This window comes from Rhagoletis pomonella, unplaced genomic scaffold, assembly GCF_013731165.1.
Source record: "Rhagoletis pomonella isolate Grant_MI unplaced genomic scaffold, Rhpom_1.0 Rhpom_scaffold_00004, whole genome shotgun sequence".
Lineage (NCBI taxonomy): Eukaryota > Metazoa > Arthropoda > Insecta > Diptera > Tephritidae > Rhagoletis > Rhagoletis pomonella.
The window spans coordinates 46,887,654-46,912,238 of NW_023458558.1; the positions used below are offsets into that span (position 1 = coordinate 46,887,654).

The window sequence follows — 24,585 nt, forward strand, 5'->3', positions numbered from 1 at the left end:
TACTTAGTAAGGGTTATAATCCCTAAGCGCGGCCGAAGGCCGCCTACTCAGAAAGAAGTTCGTTTTCATGTATGCACTATTTCGGTTTTTGTCATATGCATTATTTCGGTTTTTTTCATATGCATTATTTCGTATGCACAGTTTCCATATGCACAATTTCAGGGTGCCGGTTGTTGCGAATATTCGCATTCGCATTCGCAACCGCAGAGCTTCCACATTAATTTTAACATTCGCATTCGCAATAATCAGTGCGGAGCTTTTGCGAATGCAACGTATATCTGGCAAACAAAATGACATGTAGAAAGAAGAAAATACCCTTGTGTGTATACTACCAAAAAATAAAGACTGGCAATCGCATAATTTTAAAAGGTTGACCATAAACCTATTTTTAATCTTGAAGCAAAAAACATATTTATCAGTATATTTGTTGCCATTTGTATTGCTATAATTCCTACTTAGATAATATCTCATTAAAAAATTTCTCCAAATTTATCAAATTAAAACCTAAAACTAAGCTGTCTACTTCTTTTTACTAGTAAAAGTAAAAGTATTGATACTTTTTTTCTAATATACATAAGTTTGTCTACTACGCGTATTTAAATGAAGACAACACTCCCAACAAGCTAATCCACCGACAAAAAAAATTACCAACAAAAGAAAATAAGTCAAAACTACCCAAAATGAATAGCAACAAACAAATCACTTTCGATTCGCCGAGAAAGGTCATTAGTGCGAAACGATGATAACTATTAAAGCGGCATTAGTTAATAATTCATGCCACGTGGTGAACTTCAACCGGCAATGCCAGCGCATGGAAAGCAGCAATAAATACTGCACTGATGACCGCATGCGCCCCGCTGCGTTCAAACAAAAAGGTACTTGATGATGCTGTTGGCATTAATGATGAGCTAAGGTATTGCATATTTCAAATTTTATTCAAAAAATATATACACCATGTGTCATAATTGTAAGCGCACCCATATTGACAATTTTTAATAATTTTATTGTTTGTTATTTCATTAATTATTTTTTATAAAAATGTAGTTTATTCTTTAACAAAACCGTAAAAATCCAAGTTTTCAACTTTAGCAATATTAAAAAAGAAAATTAATTATTATTGAAATTATTTTCATGGTTTTTATATTATCGATCTAGCATAATCGTTATTTTATGATTCTTTTTTCGATAAAAAATAATCGCAATTTTTTTAGTTTTTCGATCATATTATAAACGTAATTTTCATACTTAATTTTTTAGACCATACACGATTTAAAACGGTCATAAAAACGCAGTTAACATCATAACGAATAAATTTGACCAAAAAATAATAAAAATAAAAATCTAACGAAAAAAATATATATCAGTAAAAATAACGATTTTCCAATGATCTAAAAATACAAAATTTGGTATTAAACGTTTATTCTCGGTACCTGCTTTTTTAGATATGTAATCTTTCAAAGATATCTAATTAAAAAGCACGAATTTTTTTTCTAAGTTTGTTGATTTTTTTTTTTAAATACACAATGTTTGAAACTTGGATTTATACGGTTTCTTTAAAAAAAAAAAACTATGTACATTTAAAAAAAAAAAAATACAAAAAAAAAATTATTAAAACTTATCAATGTGTCGCGGGGTGTAATTTATTGTTATTATTATTGGGCTTTTTGGATTATTAATACTTAAGAAAAGACGACTTAATTTCGTGGTAACGCTTGAATGCATGCGCGAGTCGTTGCTTTCGCCAATAAATAAATAAATCAACATATGTATGAAGAGAAATAAAAGATCAACCGTGAAATAAAAATCACTATCGAAATTAGTTGGGGAAAATTGATTGAGAAGGAAGCAGCCATAAAAACAAAAGACAACTGAAAACAATGCAATTAATAAAACAAAAAAAAACATGTAACTGCAGGAACACGGCGGTGCCAATCGGTCAGTACTAAATCACTTTGCAAATTTTCGCATTACATTAGGGTGGTCCAAAGATGCATGTGAAAAAGTAAAGTCAGAATTTCAATGCACCCACCCCCTAGGATTGTTCAATTTCGAAACAAATATACCTCTGGTATTATTATTGAAAGCCTCCTGAAGAGAAAAAAGTTTTCCGATCGAAAAATATTGACTTTAAGAATTCTATATATGTAATTTCATTTTCATAAATATTTTTTGATCTCAAAATAAAAAAACGGGGGTATTCTTTTTTCCGGTATACTATAGAACAATCCTTTGGGGTATGAAAGCATTCCGACTTTTTTTTTCGACCACCCTAATCTAAATATATATATATATGAAACTGTCATTGGTGACAGCGCTGTGAACAGGTGAGCGTTTCGCCTGATGCCCCCTCGACTGCACGCTTGCGGCAATTTGTTCAGCGGAAATCACAATTCGAGTGCGCGAAATGAAGCCGAAATTAAAAGCGCAATGGGGGCGAAATCGAAATCCAAGTGAAATGATATGAAGAGTCTATTAAAAAAAAAATTGTATTTTTGTTATTAAAACACATATGTACATACATATGTACTTGCAGTATTTATAACGCTGGCCGCTGACATTTGCCACAGCGAGTGTCCGTGCGCCGCAACTCTTTCCGCCGTTTCATGGTGTCATCGCTGGTGACTGCGGCGTTGACACACATATAAATTCAAGTGTCGCTCCGCTGGCCAAGCAGCAGAAATCAAAAGTCAAAATACCATTTAAAAGCGAAAACCGTCACTTTACTCTTACAAAGTTGCTGGCCAAGAAGTCAAATTGTAAGTCAGTAGTAAAACCCAAGAAAACTATACAAAAAAAAAAAAACGCTACACGCTCGCTATTTAGCGTGCTAAGGTGAGCCACTACACAAGTGGTCTCAGCTTAGCCGCGTGGTCCGCATTGGCCGCCTTTCGTGTTTCGTGCACGCCCGCCTTTCAGTCGTTGACCACTCCCTCGCCGCCGTTCACCGCTCCACACTCCAACTACTACTAGTTAATTCACTGTATTCACAAAAATCGCTAGCATTTTTGCAGCAGATTTTCTAAATCAAGCTTATAATTGCACTACAACATTTTAACATTCAAAACCAATTGCTGCTGCTGCTGCTGCCACTGCTGATGACTGCATTTACTTAAGGTTGGTTGCCTCAGCTGTTAAAGTGCATCAATAACCAGTTAAATTGTTTCTTTGATTTTAAATATTTTCTGCTCTTTGCATTGCTTCTACTTAACCTGATATTCTGTGCACGAACTGCGCGCTATGGCGGTGGTAGTGCCGCGGCGCAAACGCATTGCAATTCACTCTCTCAAATTGCTTGTTGTCCGCTTGTTTAATGTTGCCGATAATTTTTGCTTGTCCGCCAAGCATAGTTGGCTGTTAATTTATGGCGAGGAGCATTGAATAAATTGTTGGTTTAAAATCAAAAAAAAGATTTGGCTATTTTTGAAACTCGTGAGTTTCTGCTGCGTGCGCAGTTTTCGGGCCAAATCTAATGTTGTTTGTAATTTGTGCAATTAACTATTTATTTATCGATAATTTTATTGGTGGCGTGTAGAAGAATTTAAAATATTTGATTAAATGACTAATTAAAGAAAAATAAATAACTTTTTGAAAACGTTGTGCTTTTCAAACTCCCTAAATAGGCTAGGGGTCGGAGCCGACCTTGTAAGATTTATGTGGCGCATGCTTTGCCAAAGGATTGTTGCGGCAGCGTTTAAATCCGGCAATGTGCGAGTAGAGGCACCACGCAAAGGGAGGTTCTTGGTTACCATCGTCAGTGGCCCTGGAGCAAAATTTCTGCCGGGTGGTTGCATATGCTGACGATGTAGCACTGCTAACAAGGGGAAGGTTTCTAGAAACACTGTTTGAACTCATGCAGGGTTACCAGAACTTGCTTGAACATTGGGCTTTTAACTGCGGGCAAAACAGAGCTTGTTATCTTTACTAAATGGTTTAAGGTACCGACTTGCCTTTCTGACAGAGTGAAGTACTTGGACAAGCTTTCCTGGAAGCCCAGCGTAGAGAAAAAAGTTCAGAAGGCAACAGTAGCTCTATATTGGTGTAGGACGGCCATTGGAAAACGCTGGAGTCTCTCACCGAAAGTAGTTCATTGGCCTTTTGAGACCATAGTTAAGCCAATTTTATTTTGCGGGGCATTCGTGGAACGTGGTGGAAAGCCCTGTGCAAGGCCTTCATCGTCAAGCAGCTGGAAGGAGTGCAGAGAGCAGCCATAATTGAAACCTATTATATTTTGGGACTGCCATCAAAATATTTCGGACCGATTTAAAAATACCTCCAAACAATGAGTTTTTTATGAACAAAAATAGCTTTTTTTAAGAATTTTTTGAAAAAAATCACCCTAGATGACCAAACAGTTTGAGCTTAAAAAATTTGTTAAAAAAATACCTTCAGACTTTTTTTTTTTAATTTATTTCAATAATTCGAGCAAAAGGTATTACATTTTCAGAAAAAGCGATTTTTACTTTTTATTCATACGGCCCAATGAGAAGCAAAAAGCCCAAATTTTTTCTTTTACTTTAATTTGTAAATAAATATAAATTGACCATATATAGATTGAATTTAACGAACTTTAAGCTGCGCGTCATATTTTGACGATTTTAAAAGCCGAAAGAAAATACATATATGATATTTGTAAATTTATATTGCAGTGCAAGTTTGAATTGCGCATAAAAAGACTTTCTATGCAAAATTTACTACCAAAAGACAAAGCCAGTATGTTAAACATAATGTGGGTGAGTATTTATGTACATACATATACGAGTGTGAACGTTACACGTGACGTTGGCAATGACACCATATCGAGCAGTACGTCGCGACCTGCCAATTGCACAAGGAAAACGCACAATGGGCAAAAGCGCATGCGCAAAGATGCGTACAATGGCTAGGGTGAGTATAAGTATTTTATGGGCACATATGAAAAAGTATGAGGACGAAAGAAAGCAAACAAAATGTAGTAAAAGAAAACAATGCATAGAAGTGAAATAAATACATAAACAAATAAATAAAAGCTTATAAAAACACAATGCTCAATACTTGTAGGCAGAGAAAAAATAGAGATGAAGCTAACAAAAGACTATGATGGCATGCAGTGTGGACACAAAAATATATGTATGTATGTATGCATGTACCTCAGTGTGCGCGATGCATAATAAAATTGTGCATTTACAGTTTATCTCATGCTTATGCACAAAAGTATGTAGGTATTTTTAAAACATTCCAATGTTTGTATTTATAGTATTCCATTGTGTGTATGTATGTTTAGTGTGTGGATCTGTTGTTTATTTTTAGCTTTGCATTTTTTATTTTAAATTTATCCATATGCACCAATGGTTTATTTTTATAAAATTTATTTTGTTCGTTTTTCATTTAAATTTTATCGTTTTTTTTTGTACTCCAAGACCCGGTTTGCTACAGTCAATAGGGAAATGCAGCCGAGATGAGAAAACACTAAAAGTAAATATATTAAAAGAAGACCAACGGAGAAGGTGGCATATGTACATATGTAGTATGTAAAACCGTTAAAAGGCAAATGAAGAAAATTTTTAAGGTCAACTCAATTCACTTTCTTCTAATAAAAGCAGAGCTCACTAACATCTATGTAACTCACTGACTGACTGACTGGCTGACAGGCAGACAGACATACGACATGAGTAACTAATGGCTCTGTGTGGCTGTGAAAGAGCACCGGGTGCAAAGGGTAAATGACGAAAAGGCGATGATAGAATAGCAGCGCGAACAACAAGCTATTGGATGAAGATGTTGATGCGCAAGCAGGGTTGCCACTGATGAAAAAAATACTTCCGCTGGAAAAAAAATTACCTATAACATTTTTTAGTTATTGTAACTTTTCATTTAACTATCGCTATGGTATTTGAGATCTTATTAATGGCATCTTCTCGGACTCTTTCAACCAAAAGCGAAAGTGATTAAACTAAAGGCAACAACGAAACTTCGTCATTTGAAAAAAATAAAACTGGAGTTTTTTGGGACAAATACAGAGACTCAGCAACCCCTTGGTTATTTTTTTAATGTTCTTCAATTAAAAATATTTTTTTGCCGTTTGTGTAATAATAAACAAACCCATAAAAATCAAGGATTAAAGCTATATACAAAATTTAGAAAAAATCAAAAAAATTTTGTCTGAATTTCGAGCTTTGCAGCTAAAAATCCCCATTGATTTTTAATTTTTTTTCTTTGTAATTTATTGTCGCCGGTCTTTTGTGACCTTTTTCATTTAGCAATTGTTATTTATTAAAACTGGGGTGGATTCTTATATTTTTCTTGCGTACAAACATAATGAGTACTTACATACCCGTTAATTTATTATATTTATTTAGAGAATCATTTAAAATATTTAGGCAATCAAAAGCTCCTCAGAATTCCAGTAAAATTAGTTTTTAATGGAGCACGATATGTTCAACTTTTATCGATATACATACACACATACATACATACATATGTACTTATTAAAGCGGGAACGTAAAGTTTAATTTTATTAAACAAACTACTGTAACAAAACTCTACCAAACTGAACAAAAATCTACCTTTTTACCAGCCCAAATTGTGTCTACCAGCGCAAGAAACACACCTACAAACGCCTCACACGTATGATTATATGCACATAAATAACTACATATGCAAATGTAGATATGTATGTACGCATATATATATGTAAGACTTTCTGCTTTCGACTTTGTGGCAGCATCACACAAAATCTTATGTGATTTGACTGAAAAGTCTTAGATTAACTGCCAAAGAAGAGAAGATACACAAACTTATGAGTGCACGTACGTATTTATATACGAACATAAATATGTACGTATATGTATATGTATATATGTTTGGATACATGTATGTATGTATATACGCACGCCCACTGACTTGTAAAAATAATGCACCAAAAATACTAGCGGCTTGCAGAGAGCTCATCAATCTGTACACCTATAAAAACGTATATATGTATGTGTATAAACTAAACATTACACAGTACATACTCGTACTAAGCGAAAGTTTGTGGGTTGCCTTCATCACGTCCATTGGAGCTAGAAGCGGCAAACGTTGCTGTACTTTACAACACCAAATGCAACGTCATATGTGCCCAATTCAAGGGGAAGAAAGTGCTATTAGTCAATTAGTCAGCGACTATCTATACATATATGTACATATTTACAAGTCTTTAACATCTCCACAAATACCATAGTTGTGCAAAACTACCTAATTTGTGTCTAAAAATTATTCTAGTAAGCATGTGCTATGTATGTAGCTCATTTTGCCTAGGATTTCCTTGATTAATTCATTTGCGCCCATCCAAGACAAAATTTTTACTTTTGGTTTTTTGAAGTAACTTCAAAAATACATAACGCTTTGAGACTCGATCGCGGAATTGGAACGAATATTTTTTAGTCTTTTTATTGAATATGGCTTAGTCAAAATAATCTTGGGAATATAGATCGCAATTTTAGAATGAAAAAACCACCGTAATTTCCAAAGGCATTTTGTATGAAAAATTTTATTTTATTTTTTTTTATGATGTTAAAACAGATAGATAACTTGATGTATTATCTTTCCAGTGATACCTAATTTTTGTAAATAGAGCGAGAAGTAGTGAACTTATAAAAATTGTATCGATATTCGCCAAGCTCATAATTTGTAAGAAAAAATTTTTAAAAAGTCCTTAAGATCATGTCCGCCAGTTTTACTATGAAATTAGGCTTAAGTCTAAACATGAGAACTTGAGCATCCGTGGAAGTTATTCTAGATATCACTCTATCTTCTTATTAATATCCAAACTTCGGCGATGGAGTCTATCATGCGGTTGAGTGGTACCAACATTGGGACAGAAGAGTTTCTGAGGCGTAGAATGATCGATAGTCTAAAAAAGAAATACCCTGAAATTTCTATTGGGAATCCAAAGTTCAGTTTCACAAAATGGCTTAAAACTGGAATAACGGCTCTATTCTGTATCAGTGATAAATTTTTGTGACAGGTTTTATTACGGAAAATAAATGAAAAAGTTTAAAATTGTCAGTAAAAAATTTGATAGAACATATCGCACAGCGTCTTCAAAAGAGGCACATCACAAAATTACACGTTCGTCAGAAAATGCGAAAACCTATTTCTTAGCAGAAGCTAATCATATGGGCAAGGAAGACTTTAGCTTAAGCTTAACTTTTCATCAAATGATAACAAAAATTTGATCTCCAGTTTTTGCTGAAAGTTAAATAAAAGCTCACTTTTGAAGATCGTGAGCGATATGTACACTCGAAAGCATATCAAATAAACCAACACATAAATAATACATAGTTGGTACGGGGATAGTGAATTGATTTGGACCGGGTTTGAAATACTCGGGACCTGTGGGAAAACATCTGTCCATTTTCAAGGCAAACGCAAAAACCGGAATCAGTATGTTGCGATCTTAACCGACAGCCAAAAAGCTTTTAACGTCCTCAGATGCCTTAAGGTAGCATCTGAACTAGGATCAACGAATCGAGTTTAGCTAAAAAATTATAAAATACGCCAAACGTGTAAAGTCAAATCCTTAAACACTATCTTTATTAAATTACTCCCAGTATCAATTTTAAACCATTTCATGAATATTTCCGAACTGTCAAAATATAAATTCATCACAGACCGTAATATCGCTTTTATTGAGCAACTGTTAGCAAAATATTTGGAATAAATAAGAATCTAGCAAAATTCTTCATAATGAATAAACAAACAAGAGAAATAAAAAAAATCGTCCATTCGTCTTTAGTTTGGTAGACGCTTTACATAGTTGTTGTATTTTGCTCGTTCGTAGACTAAAGGTAAAACATTCTGTCTTCAATTTTCACTTTTTTTATTCAAGTTGGTCTTCCGCACTTTGCCTTCTTTGTATTCTCCTAAATATGTTTATACTTGTCTGCTGTTGACTTTCTTCGGTGCATATAAAAAGATATAGAGATTTGTATAAATGTTTGTCTGTATGTGTGGGTGGGCGTTGGTGCCTCGCGAAAAAAAAAATCCAAGTGAAGTTAATTTCCAATAAAAACGCAACACACGTAAAAACTATTTGGTGTTGTTTTCACTTACTGTTAGCTACTCATTTTCAAACCGGCAGCTATCGAAATTTTGTTAGCGCTAAGAGCGTTGCTTATTCACAAAGACCAAGGTAGCAGAAATTCAATGAAAAATGCTACACTTTGAGAGAAAAGAAAGAAATTTTTTTTTCTAAACTTCAAAAATCGAGCTTATCATTCCGACTTTCTTCTTAAAAACCACACATAAAAGACGGGTATATTTACATTTCGTAACAAAATTAAAACGAAACAGGTGAGAACAGGTTTCACACCTTTCGTAAACATCAGAAAGTTTCACTACAACCTATTACGGCTTTTCTAAGTTACTATTTTGGGAGCTAAAAAAAAATGTTTACCTTCACCACCTTTTAAAGTAAAACCCTCTATCTTAACAATCAGCTGTATGGATGCTATAGGCTAAAGTGGTCCGATCTGTAAGCTTTTTGTTGATAATGAGTGAAAAAGGTGCGAAATTTCATCTCTCTAGCTGCATATATGGAGGAGTTATAACAAGAAATATCATATCATATCGCCAAGATATGCAGAGTCGCTGGCAAGCAACCGTATGCGCCTAAAATATGGCAATTTGACTAAGATTCAAACTCATAAAACCATCAAGGCGAATTCATACAAGGTGGTGTCACCAGAGCCACCGAATTGAAGGCGAATTCCGCTGGTTGTCAAAATGATGTTGTAAATTTGTTCATGTTCTTATTGTCATTTGTTTGTGTAGTTTTTGTTTTTGTGCTGCCACTATTACCTTATATGAATTCGCCTTGTACTGTCTTCTTAAGCATAAAAACTAGACTTTAAGCCACAATTGCATTAAAATTGATAACTGTTTGCTCTGTCAGCACCTATGTAGAACTTCCGTCAATCACCCGTGTTGGGTTCAATAAATTTCAAATATTATGCGCTCATAAAAAAATTGTTAGTACCGCATATAATTTTGCTTCCGGTCTTCTTCCGGACATTAGCTCATAATTTGCCCATAATTTCACTAAATCTTCGACAAATGAAGTGCTCAACGTACAATAAACAAACAAACAAAAAATAATAATTTCTATACTTTTACGCTCCCCATCAAATATACATAGTGTACTAATAATGCGCAACAATTTAACATTCCCGCAGTGTGTCTCTAACCGCCATAAAATAAAAAAACCGAAAATAAACAAGAAAAAGGCATTAGCCTTACACTTACCATTTCTTTTCTTAAAATGGCTAATTGCGTATCCAGTGTGCTTCCTGTCACGCTCGCCAACGTACCACCGCCACCAGCGCCGGTGGCATTCGATGTGACGGCTGATTTTGCGGGCGTTGCTGACATTGTTGTGGTTGTTGTCGCTGATGTTGCCGTTGTTTCTGTTGCATGTGTTATTACTGTTGTTGTTGTTGTTGCTGTTGTGGTTGTAGCACTCGATGTCTTTGACTTGCCGATTGTATTGTTCAATTCAATTTCATTGCTTTCCAACGATTTCGCTAAATCAAAACCATTTTTGCCAATACTTTGATTGCTGATGGCAGTACTATTGCTATTGTTGTTGCTATTATTATTATTATCCTCTTTTTGGTAGTCTACCTTATTGTCTAGATTGTTGTTACTCAAACTATAATTGTTGATGTTGGTGTTATTGTTGTTGTTTTGTTGTTCGATATTCATGTCAGTATCGTCGCTAATCAAACCAGAATCGGAACCAAGCATTTTATTAATACCGCTTAGACTCTTTGGCAAAGGTGGCAGATCGCTGATAGACATAATTCTGAAAATGTGAAAGAAGAAAAATTTGAACAAATTAATAGTAAATTATTTTAGATAATGATAAATTTTTGGGTAATAATTTCAAAATACACAGCTAAAATAACTATTTACTTGTATGGTGTTTTCGAGGAATTCACAGAAACAAATACAAATTTAAGGCTTGATATATTTTTCTTAGGAGTATGTATTAAGGAACAAATATTCGCCATTATTTTTGTTTAAACGAGTATTAGTTTTCTCCGATATGAGATAAAGCGAGGAATGTAACCTTAATGCCATTGAAGTCGGTAATAAAATGACCCATATAACGTTGCTTCGTTAGAAACACATAGTGCCTGGCCACCGAATTTTCCTTCTTAACCTGTGTAACAGTGGTGCGAGTACCTTCAATGCAGCTGCTATGTAGACTGGTAGCCGTTCTGACATATTAGTATGATGTTCGTCCCCTTGAAATATCTGTAGTGATTTCTTGTTTAACGCATTCGTAGGGAGACGCTTTTATTACATCCTACGTCTTTGAAACAACAAACTCTTCACCAATTGTGTAGGAAATCTGCTCACCAAACTTCAAAGAACGATCACGGTATGTGGCACCACAGCCTTCCAATTACCCTTAAACTATCGACTTTTAATGCCTCTAACAGCGCGGGGCCCTTGGTTATGGTTATGGTGATGTAAGGGTTGGTCTACAAATCCATTACAGCGCGACCAGATTGGATCTATTGTGCCTCTAATTTCAACAACAACGGTTAGTCGGTTACAAATCGGACTATCTCATCGTATAGTGTTGGGCAGGTAGTAATGAGGTGGTCCTTTGTTTCACCACAGAATATGAAAACGTCTCTACTACAGTGGTCAAGCGTATGCATGTGTTTGTGCCACGCATAGTGACCCCTGTTGCCTGTTTTAAAAGACCAACGTTCTCGAGTAGGGCAGCTAGTTCCATCAGTTTACCATTTTTGTGAATCATCCTGCAGTCGCTCCAATCTTCCGCGAGTTGTTTAAGTTAAGATCTGGAAAGCATAGCTTCCTTTTTCTAGTAAAAGGATAACCGTAGCTTTATTGGGATTTATGGGCGATTCCATCTTTCCCAAACCAGATACAGGATATATTTAGGGCGTCCTGCAGCAAATCTCTAATGGTCCTTTCATGGTCCTCCCTGATGATAATAAAGCCCTTAAGACCACTTAAGACCACTTGTACACTTAAAATAAATTGTTGCAAGTATGACAAGAGTACAACTAAAATAGCACACTGGTGTATAACTTGGTGTAAATTTACGAATTTTGGTACAAATCTGATTGATCGTAGCGAAATCCACAAATTCACATCAAGCTATACACCAGTGTGCTACTTCCGAATGTGGAGTGAGGCGGAAATCGCAGTAGCCAGAAAACTAGACGTTAATGTATTTTTAATGGCAGATAATGCTACGCCACAAATACCTACATACAGTAACAATCAAATTGCACTCAAGACATTGGTCAGGTCTCTTGCTACTCTTGTTGGTAACATAAGGAATTATTTAGAAAATTTTTTCTTGAGCTGAACTCATTCTCGATAAAAATTTCAATACAACACCCATCTGTGACTGCTAAAATATACAAATCTGTACAAATGTACGAATCGTGTGATCCCAGCTTTACCCTGAAAGCCATATCATTTGAGAATGCCTGGTAAAGCCACATCTGAGCATTTGTCTAGAAAGGACTCAGCGAAAGTATTTCTTGGGCAGCAACCAGTTAAAGCACACCCAACTGAAGATTGTATATCGGGGACTTAACGATAACTTAAAGGTTCAGCGTAATCTTACATACATACATACATACATACATACTTGTTCACTGTCTTATTGCGTCTATTAAAAATTTAACCAACTACTTAATCGCTCTATTCTTCTGCTAATTTCTGTGTGTTCATTATACAGCACTTTCATTTAAATGCTAATTCGACTTTCATTATAATGTTGCCTTTTTGAAGTGAGAAATGCTTTCTTTAGTTTTTTTTTCTTTTTTCGCAAATTTAAATTTTTATGTGGTAACTTCAGATTAAGTCGCAGTATTTTAGTGATTGTATTATTATGCAATTTGTTAGTTACACAAACAAGATGCGCATAAACACCCCCTAACAAAAATGTGCTTTTCATCTTCCATAATTAGCAAGTTATGTAAATAAGACAAAAGACACAAAGAAAATCAACACTTTTTCGAACAAAAAAATTAATTGTGAGAAGTGCCGAAATTGGTGAAGGTGATGGTTTAAACATTTTTGCTTTTTTTTTTAATTAAGTAAAAGTTGTATCTGTAAGACTGAAAGCTGCTATATATATTTGTATTTTATACGCTTCCCCTTTCCAAACTGAGTCAACACGCAAATTGTACAAAATTCTATTTAAATTAATTAATATCGCTCGAGTAAGGCAGCAGAAAAGTTTTCACGCTAAATAGCATAATATATGCAGCAGGAAATAGGGATAGCATTTGTTGATGCTTTCTGCAACTCCTTGCCGTGACCGAGAACAAAAGGTGTGATTGAAACTAAATGTCGTTCTTGTAGTTTCGTTCCCAAGAACGCTTCAAAACGAAAATCAAAATGAGAACAAAACTGCCGAGAACGTTCTCAATGGGAATTATATAAAAATAAAACACTTTGGAATCTTCTCAATGAGAACACACTACGAACAATACTTTCGGGAACATTTCTAAGAGAACAAAATGGCAAAAAAAAAGTCAAAGGAACTTTCTCTCGAAGAGCAATTTGGGAACTAAAGTCTCATGAACTTGCTGACAGAGAACAAAACGGGAACAAATCTTCTCTGAACTATTCGCGAAGAACCGAAGCGAGAACCACTCTTTTCACATAGCCTACATTAGTTTGAAATGTTTCAATATTAAAATTTGTCAAAAAAGAACTTAATCATAATTACGCAAATAAATTCAACGAAAGACTTAAGACACGAACTTTTCTTGCACAGATGATGAAAAATTGTTCCATAAATGCACAGTTCACCCTAATGATAAACGATCTGGAGATTGAAATGATCCAGACTTCAAACTGCTCTCAATACTTTGGTTCCCCTTTGGTTCTTTTGTGGGAACGTTCTTGACATGCAGAACTAAGGCAAAACTGGAACGCGTTCTCGATCCCTGCTTTTTAACAAGCACATGTGTCTTACTACCTCTTTCTAGCCTTTTCGAAAAAATGCAAATCAAGTCTTATTAAACGATTTATTCCAAGAGATTTCTAATACCTGATGCATTGATAATTCCGAATGAACCGAATAGTAATAACTATTTTTTGCTTTTCTAAAAAGCTGCATTCTAACAAGAAAAAACGCAAAAAATATTTGGTGTATCACTTAGAAGACCTTGAATATCCTTCACAAAGTGAAGTGGGTAATTCCTGTATATTTTAATACTCCTGTGCGGATACTCAATACCTGGTTAAAGATCGTTATCGACGTGATCGGCTCCATAGCAAATCCTGTAGTTAGTCTTAATCAGACCTTGAGTAATCAGACCTTAAAATTAGGTTTCCCATAGCATCCAGCTTGTTGAAAGGATCCTTTTTCTCAGAAGCAGGCGCAAGGCGGAGGCACCTAGATACCTGCAGCATGACCAAATTCCAGAGTGTAACTTGAAAAGATCGGAGGAGCTCCTTATGCTGAGCATGATCTGCGCCAACTTGCAACATGCCACATACTTTACTTATCAACTAATACACATCTGAATTACAGTTAAAGTTGCAACAAAAGCCTTCAAAATAACGGTTCATGCATACTAAGCTATGGCTAAGGGAGGCACGCGGGACAAAGAATGACGCGGAGTGCCATATAAAGCCTTCTGCAGGAGCTGCAGAACCAACATGAGCCTAAGTCAGTAAGGCACTTACTTTGTGAATGACCCGCCCTGGATAGGAGAAGATTAGGTTTATGTGCACTGGAATCTTTGCGGACCTGAGCGATATAACGTGCATAAAGATATGGTAATTGGGTTTAATTTATTAACTGCGCATATTAGTTTGTATAGCAGGGAGGTAAATGATCCTCTTTGTAATAGCGAAGAGCCCGATTGAGGGCCTAAATAAGTATACTGGTCTATCCACCATAGGCTTACGTAAATTTTCAAACCGTTAGTTTGGGGATTCTACTGAGCTTTGTACCACGATTGTTTATGAGGAAAAATTGAAAAAGCAACAAAGGCTAATCGGAAGTCTAAGAAGAAGTTATAGCAGCTATTTCGGAGATTACAGACTTCTTTTTTCTACACTTCAGCAGTTTATAGTTATCGAGCTATCCATGTTTATTCAGTTATCGAGTTACTCGAATTGATCATTGTTTATTGAATTTTTTGAAATTTATAGACATATAAACTTAGTTGTCGAAATTTATGGTTAGTTATCGAGCTCCAAAAATGTGTGGGATTATCGAAATTTGCCAAGTTAATGAAATTTATCAATTATCTATTGCATTATCAATATTTATAGCGCAAACGAGATTTATAGAGTTATCATAATGCGTCGATTTTTTTCAACTTATCGAGTTATCGATATTTATCAATTTACTGGAATCTGTCGATTTATTGAACCAAAGTTTTAAAATTTTCAAAATGCATCGTGATATCGAATTATCGAATTTTATCGTGTTACTAAGGTGTTATGAAGCTATCAAAAATCACTTAGTTATCCAGATTTATAGAGGTATCCGAAGTTAATCGATTTATCGATTTATATCGTGATATATACAGTTTTGAGTTATCGAAATTTATGTAGCACTCAAAAATTATCGAAATTAGTTGAGTTATCAAATTTTGTCAGTTATGGGATTTTAAGTGTTTCTGAAATTCATCGAATTATCAATATGTATCAAATTATCGAAATTTTTCAACAAATTGGAATGTAGCAGATCATTCCCAAGTCCTGCCAAAGTCCTCCAAAGGCTTTCAAAGCTATAAAAGATTGTAGCCACGTTTTAATTCCAAATCACGAAATTTTTCGGTAAGTAAGTTTGTATCTTATGAATTAAACGACGTGCTAAGTTAGAAAACCACTCCAGGGCTATTAAAAGACAAGAAAAACGGGCGAATTTCGACAGTAACTGGCACTCCTAGTTTAAATAAATAAACATAAATAAAACATCTAAAGAAGAGCTTTCTGTCATTATAGTGAAGTTCTTTATATTTCGCGGCTCTAACAAATAGTTGCATATCGTACTTATTATGTACAAACTAAAATAAGGTTATTTCAAACCCACACAGCACATTTTTGATATACCTATGTACTTAAGCGACGCACCACAACATTCTTTGAAGACATACCAACAGATGACACAAATGCGCGCGCAATCATAACAAACAAGTCGATATTTTCATCACACTTAGAACCTACATAGTAGTGCTTATAGGCCACAACACAGGCGGACAGCCATCAAAGTGCATTTTGTGCATCACTCATCGCTAATCATCGACTGCAGCAGCATTTAACTAGAATTTCTTTGTGCGAATAGCATAATTTGCAAGCGTAAAATAAATATTTCAGCCAATACATATGTATACATATGCATATGCACTTACAGATATTTCGTTGCAGGTAAAAAAAATATTCAGCCTTGTAAGCACAATCCGGTTTCATTTATTGGTCAAGACTACTCGCGGCGTTTTGATTGATATACTCGTACTTGGTGTTGACTGCAATGATTGGCGTACATTGTAACAGACAGGCTGAATAACTATTGCTTATTGCAATTACTACGCTATTGTGACAATGTAATCTGATTGACAACTTTGTGTTGTTAATTTAAAAGTGTTTTTGTTTCAAAATTTTTTTTTACATAATATTATTGCCGCTTAAATAACAATACAATTGTCATACTTAGGTACTAAAAAACCTCTAGTGATTGTAAAATAATTTTATTGTCAAATTAATCAAGTTAAAGTAGCTATTCATGCTTTTAGTAGAGTTAAAAAAATTACTATCACTTCTTTTGTATATGGTATAATCGCTTAACGAACTATCAACCGGAAATTGCACACTCACGATTTAGAAAAAATTATTGAAATACTCATAAGTCATATGCAAAGATATTTAAATCATTGGTATTAAAAAAATAATAATATTAAAAACTTTGATAATTTGTGGTGTCCGGCACGTAGGGGTATTTGGCCTATTTAGGCGTCCAAAATTATTTTTATGAAAATTTAAGCTCAAAATGTTTATAAAAGTCGTGTTACGACATTAAGAATTGTAAAGGTTTAAAATAAAGCACATCGAAGTGCAGGACGGCCATTTATTCTACCAAAACAACGAAAATAAAGTTCCTTAAAGTTTGACATCGATAGACTCTATGTTGCCGTCGTCCATTTTTAGGAACACGGCGAGGAGAAGGTTCATGTATCGGTTAGAATATAAAAAGAGCTGCGACCTTTTAAATTTAAAAACAATTAAGTTAAATGCATTACTTCAATATGGATATCAAACGAAATGGTTTTAAAAGGCTTTATTTATAAACAACATGGGGGAGGGTTACCACCTGTTTAAAAATCAAATTAAATTTTAATTAAAGGAATGAAACAGAAATTTGTATTACAAAACGATAGAGTGGCAACCCTCATTGAAAATATTTCTAGCTTAAATTTCGCAAAAAAAAAAACTTTCGTTTGATATCCATTTTAGTTGTTTTAGTTAAATTTTGCACACTTTCTACAAAGGCGAAGCATTGTTTAAGAGCTTTCTTTTAGTGCCCCTGAATAGTAATTTTGTATCACAATTTTTTGACAATCAATTAAATAAATATAAAATGGCAAATAGATGGCAACCCTGCTAAACATATCTCTAAAATTTAGATATTTTAAATACTTTTATCTTGATACCCATATAATGTTTTTTTAACTTATAAATAGTTTGCTATAGGTGCAACTTTGTACGAATATCTCCAGAGGTAACACCATATCTTATTGCAAAATTTTATCAAAATCGTTAGAGCCAAATTTTTACTATAACTTACCGTTAAGAGAATTTTTTTCTAAAAGTACTGAACATTATTTTCACCCCCTATAACTCCCCAATGTTTAAAATTCACACTTCGCGATGCCTACACGTTATAAATAGCCAAATTTTTGCTAGAATTTACCGTTAATATTTTTTTTTTCCAAAAGTACTCATTACCATTTTCTCCCCTTGTAACTCCCCAAAACTTTAAATTCATTCAATTAAATACCAATGGCAAATACGGGACATTTGGCAACGCTAGAGCGAGCATTTCTCACTGTAGTGAGGAATAATGCATGCAGCACAAATAAAATTTTTTTATTTAAATTAAAGTGTTATTGTTGTGCTTTTGTATCCAACGTCATAAAAGGGGAGGTTCAGTTTTTCAACTGCTTACAGCTATCCAATATTTAAATTTATATTTATTTTTTTATTTTTTCAAAGATTAATTGAGGTAATTAGCAAGTCAGTATACTAACAGCAATTTTTTTCAATTCCTTGGTATACTTAAAAGAAAAAACTCAGATGTAAATCTTTAACCATTGTTTGGTGCCATCTACCAGAATCCGTTGTTTTTTTTTTTTTTAACAGTGTATTAAAAGAATAATGCTGAATGATTAATATGAAGTGGTAATTATTTTTCTAAAGACATACACTACCAAATATTTCATATATATGTTTTTGTTTTTGTACAAGAAATATTGAACATTCCTACCAAGGCAAATATATAGCTTATATTTAAAAATGTCTGCTAATTTGTCAGTACCGTAATTCCAATTAATCTAAAACAATTAAAATTAATCTGCAGAGACACGTTTTTTTTCTAATCTTGGCTATGCGTTTGTTTTTTATATATTTACATTCAAAGATTTATATAAAAACCACATTAAAAACAGGCACATGTAAGCATCACTGATAGATATGCATGTAAATATGTATGCAGCCGAATTATCTGCCATCAGTATTCGCCATTTGATTTATTGCACGCTCAAGTTCATTAACAAAATTTACTGGTTTTTAATTAGCAACAGAGGGCCACTCATCAGCAGCCAAATAAATGGTGGGTTTGAAATATTTGATTTATATATCTATTAAATTTTTCTGTTTTCTTTTTTAAGTACTTATTCTCATTTTGTACTTGCATGATTTTTGAACCTACTTATGCAACGAAACGCCTATTCCATTTCATAGGAAAAACTTTTCGAATACTGCGCTAAGCAGCTACGTTACATTACGCATACTATGAATGTGGATAAAAAATAATAATTACGCCCTCACGCAACACTACGCACTCAGTTATATGTTGATGCGCTCTTAATTAGCCCAAACAAACGCACCGAAAGAAAAATTACTGACAATTCAATTCAGCGAACACAAATTTGCAAGTTCATTAGCCTCACTGTTTTGGATATGGCATTTATGTGCATTTGCGTGGACGGTCGGCGTGGACGCCAGCGCCAGCAAAATCATTAATGTCCATACGCTGAAAAAGGGTGTGCCAAAAATGGTAATAACTTTGTTTGTAAGGCGATTGTTAGTACACATACATATTTTAGTCTTCATTACTGTATGCGTATTCTCGTGTAAACAAATTAATTTTTATGTATGTTTATATGCTCATACATATGCACAACTGTAGAGTATGTCCGTTGGCCGCCTTCATAAATGCGTGACCAGCGCGATTTCAGCTGATTTCACTTCATCAAGATATTAGCACAAAAATATTCCTATACTCACACATAAAAAATTTCATACGATTAATATCATTCGCACGTACTCAAATAGGTACACATATAAATACACTGCGTATACTTGACCCACGCAGTTGCACACAAGCAAGCTCACACGAATTCGTGAATTCATACATCAATTTTTTACAAATATTTATGCATTTTCGTGAGCTTGTGCTAATTTAAAGTTTGTAAATGTAGCTTCTGCTACGATCTGTGCTTTTTGATTAAAATGCTTTTAATAATATTTATGCCACTTACTTTCACATACACATTGTCGTATTTATTTTTTATTATTTACACCACCGACTCATTACGACCTAATTCATTGCTCAAATGTCTTACGAAAATATTAACAAGTCTAATGTAAATAAATAAGTAAACAATGCTTTTGTTTTCTTTTGCAAAATTTCTAATAAACAAACTGCTAGCACTTAACACATTCTAATTGGTTTTTCTTCAGTAATCATTTTGTTCATTAATCACTTCTTTCTAAACAATTTGTTCATTTCTCGAAAATTTTCTCGAATATTTTAAGTACGAGTTTCCACGCAAAATTGGAGCATTCGTATCGGACAGACAGCTACGCCAACAGTGCGAAAAATTATATGATTTTCCGGCAAGTAAAGAACTTGAACTGCTTCCAAGAATGTATCAAAATTAAAATGAGGCAAAGCGAAAATCGCCATACAGGGTGGTATAGAAATTCTTTAGGAGAAATTGTAAAAGTAAAAAAATTTTTGGAGGCTTTCAATCATTGTAGACCTTTATATTAATTTAGGCTTCCACACCTGAGGCCGAGAATTTTTCTACATACATATATAAATCTAAGGTCTCCGCGTCGTGTAAAAACAACCAAAAAGAAAAATTTCCATTTACAGGAAATAATGCAAGTTTTTATGCATTCCAAGTAATTGGATTACCTAGTTATGTATTTATATTTTTATTCTGTTTCCAACAGTAAAATAGACTGGAAAATTTTAATCATGCATAGTTATAGCAGTAAGAAACAGGGACCGAGAAAGCGTTCCAGTTTAGGTTTAGTTCTGCATAAGAACAAAATATAATGTCGGGAACAAAATGAGAACAACAGGTTCGAGAGCGTTTCGGTGAAAAACAAAATGCGAACAAACCACTCGGCAATGTTCTAGAACGTTTTCAAGGAGAATCAAATAAGAACAAAAGTCTGGGGAACGTTTTGCTAGGAAACAAAATGAAAACAAAAGCTTTGTGAACTTTACGTTAAGAATGAGAGTAGAGCTTCCGTGTTGGAAGGAAAACCTTCCAGATCATTTATCATTAGGGTGAGTTGTCCATTTATGGAACAATTTTTCAATAAAAGTTCGTGTCGTAAGTCTTTCGTTGACTTTATTTGCACAATAATTTTTCTTTTTTATATTAATTTTAATATTCATTCTTCGCGACTAGTTCAGGGCAGATTTATTCCAGTTTCGTTTTCTTTCAGAAAGTTCCTGAGACTTTAGTTTCCCAATTTTTCTCCGTGGGACTTTTGTTCCCATTTTGTCCTCGAAAAGTAATGTTCGCATTTTGTTCTCTTTGGCAATGTTCCGCGGGGTTTTTTTCTTATAAAACTGCCATTGATAACGTTCTCGACAATTTCGGTTTTGGGTTTGAAGCATTTTTGAGAACCAAACTACGAGAACAACATTTAGTTTCGAGCATTAGGCCCAATGGCATAGATACAATATACCAGACGTCCATTGTCTTTTCAATAACAAAGAATTGGCTTTGCTAAAAAGAAACTGCAAGGTTGAGTTCCCTTAATCTGAGTCATAACGCCACCTAAATTCTGCGGTCGGGTTCACACATTGTAGAACCATTTCTAATATGTAGCTTCAAAACTGTCTGACTGACTCTGAGTCTGAAGCCTATATCGAAGTTAACGTTTACAGTCTCCTCTCCTTTCTGTGGAAATATGCCTTGGGAGAGAGGTAGGAGTTTATGTGTCTATACTCAAGGCATTGGCCAGCCATCTAACTACATCCGAACTGTTGGTAACCATAACAAACTGGTTTTACTCTAGGCGTCAGCTATTTGGTGATGAAGCATTTGACTGTTTGCTACAAAGGCCTTACTTTCAGAAGGTTTATGTAGGTACATACTTTCGTTGAGTGGATGGGACCACAGATAGCTTGTGGGTATGCTGACTGTTCACTTCTCAGCGGTGTGTTGAGCTCTTTAACAACCAACAAACTGCTCCGGAAGTTAAATGAAAAATTAAAACAGTACAATGGACGCCATATAGTATATTTTCTGCGTACTATTTCTACGAAAAGTTGTCTTTCCCCATATGAAAAAATGGAAAACTTTGCGCGCTTTGAGGACTCCCTAAATTTTTATTTATTTCAAAATAATAAAATATATGTATATTTTTTTTCGGTATAGAACAATCCTAGAAAGTGGCGGGATTAAAATTCCGACTTTGACATACCGCACTCATTGTCAACGCCTCACCCAATATTTTGTGAAATGCGTACAGATACGTGTGTAATCTATTTTTAGCATCCGTATATTTAAATTACGTTTTCGTATATTTTTTCGTCGTTTTTAATTTGTTTTCATTTCTTTCTTATTGACGAAAGGCGACGTGAAATTCATGTTCTTCTTTCGCTAGAGCCACTACCTATATTTAGCAGCAATAAATACATAAATAAAATAATTTTATTGTAAAATGACGCACCAGAACAAGGTGAAATTGCTGATTGGAAAAAGTAAGCTGTGCTGTGGTGTGTCTTATGAGAAACAAGAAATTTCGTGAAAAAATTTAAAGGTGTTCTAAATGCATACACATACATACATATGTACGCGCATATATAACTGATGGATATGGAAAAAAATATGTGTGAATAAAATTGGCAATGATGCATATCTATAACAGCACCGAACATTTTTTACATGTAAATTAGGAACAAATACTTTTTTCCTGTCCAACAAACACAAATTCCCATCAATTTTGAATCAGAATCTGAAGTCAGCCTCCAACTCTCTCTATAAATTTACAAAACGTATACCACAGATTTTGGGTCGATGAATCAAACTTTTTTAAAAGACTATGTTTTTTGAGGTTAAAACAAAAACAGGAGAAAACTTTTGGGTTCTGATTTCAGCATTGAAATCAGCGACCTAAAATTTTCACGAATTTACTAATCTCACTATTCTTACTAACCATTTTATGAAAGTATAAAGATTATTTTCATTGTGGATTTTTCATTTAATAATGCATTCTTCTTGAAATGCTAGAGAGTTAGGCTACTCACAGAAAGTTACAAGGCCAGGCAGGATATCCAGAACGTCCGTGGAGAATACTAACCCTAGCCCCTACTCGACGACGATGGAGTCGATATCCCATCGCCTGACTATAACGAGGTACAAATAGCGGTACATTCAACAACTCTTATGCAGAAAATGGTCAGATGAACGCATACCCGACGACTGGAGTTTAAGTGTGCTCTGCCCAATCCACAAACTCGACTCCGCGACCCCGCCATACGCCCCGCCAACTACCGCGTGATCTGACTTGGAAACTTGGGTTACAAGGTCTTATCGAGTGTGTTGTGTGAAACTGAAGCCAGCCGTCAACGGCACACACCATCTATTCGTCGATTTCAAAGCCGCATTTGACAACACGAAAAGAAGTTGCCTTTATGCCGCGATGTCTGAATTTGGTATGCCCACGAAACTAATTCAGATGTGTAAAATTAGGTTGATAAACACCACCAGCTCTTTCAGGAATAGGAAGGAGCTCTCCGAGCTGCTTGATTCCAAACGAGGTTTGGGACAAGGTGTTACTTGGTTATTACTGTATGACTAGTCCAACGGGCTTTAAAACTTAATTTGCGGACCTCTAGGTCCTAGATTTTTTACTACTCGGAGAGACAACCATTTTGGGCCGCAATCAAGCTATGCCTAAACGTTACTATCCGTACGTGGTAACAAAAAGATTTTTCTCTATCTCATACATCATAATTATTTTTACAGTAGGTCAAAGTTTCCACATTTTGACTTAAAATCTAAATTAAAAACGTTTAACTATTTTATGATTAATACGAATTCAAACTGCTCTAGGAGACCTATATTACAATTTAGTCTTTTTTTAGAATTTCATATCACTTTAACTCTCAGGGAGTCGTCGAAAAGATGAACCCACTGCGTAAGAAGAGTAAAAGAAAATACCAAGGACCGATAAGACCCGTTGAATATCAAGATTTTTATTTTTACGTCATTGCAAAATCGTTATTTTTATTTTTATTATGTCTATGGAAAAATTTGCATTTTTTCTTTTACGGTAAAATTTAATCGTTATTTTATAATTTTTTACTTCTTGGTCAACAATAATCGTTACTTTGTATTTTTTTTTAATCATTTTTAACTGCTATAATGGAGAATTGGTAGTTTTGCATTACATTACATTACATAACCCTTTAAGGGAATTCAAAAAGGTGTAAGACTTAATTATATCCGAAATTAGCAATAACTTATCAAAAGCCTGAGCACTAACCGCGGATAAAATTACAGCACCCGAATACAATTTAAATTGACGAAACGCACTCGCTATCGAATGCAGTAATTTCAAAATCAAATTTCGATACCAGTTACGTTCGACATCGAATTTTTAAATATTTTTTCTTGAAAAATTTTTCACATACAAATTTTTTTATAAAAAAAAATAGTTTTTGAAAACATGCTTTCTCAAAAAAAATTTTAAAAATCAGAATGGTAGCGCTGAATAATGCGCAATACTTACGATTAGTATTACGGGGTGCACTCTACAATAATTTGAGTTATGAATTTTTTTTACACCGAAGTTAAGTCAAATGAGTACGCAGTTTTGTAGCCCGTTAAATTTTAGTATAATAAACTGCAAGTTTTAAGCTACTGCAAAATTTCGTTAATTTTTAATAATTTTTATGCTGACGGCTTCTTGCACTTTTTTCTTATGGAAGAAAATGCGCAAAACCGTTTTAAAAGAAAATCAAAAACACATTTAACGCCAGTTTTGCAATCGCTTAAGACGTGTACTTTATTATAC

General features: G+C 34.3%; 1 protein-coding gene across 4 annotated transcripts in view; it reads right to left on the reverse strand.

Annotated features, from left to right (window-relative positions):
• LOC118737657 (probable serine/threonine-protein kinase nek3) overlaps positions 1-24,585 on the reverse strand; it is a 117,954-nt gene that overhangs the window by 44,479 nt on the left and 48,890 nt on the right. For all 4 annotated transcript variants that reach the window (XM_036468314.1, XM_036468317.1, XM_036468318.1 and 1 more), the window contains exon 3: positions 10,264-10,822. In XM_036468314.1, coding sequence (XP_036324207.1) covers positions 10,264-10,822 — 559 coding nt within the window. The remainder of the gene's footprint in view (positions 1-10,263; positions 10,823-24,585) is intronic.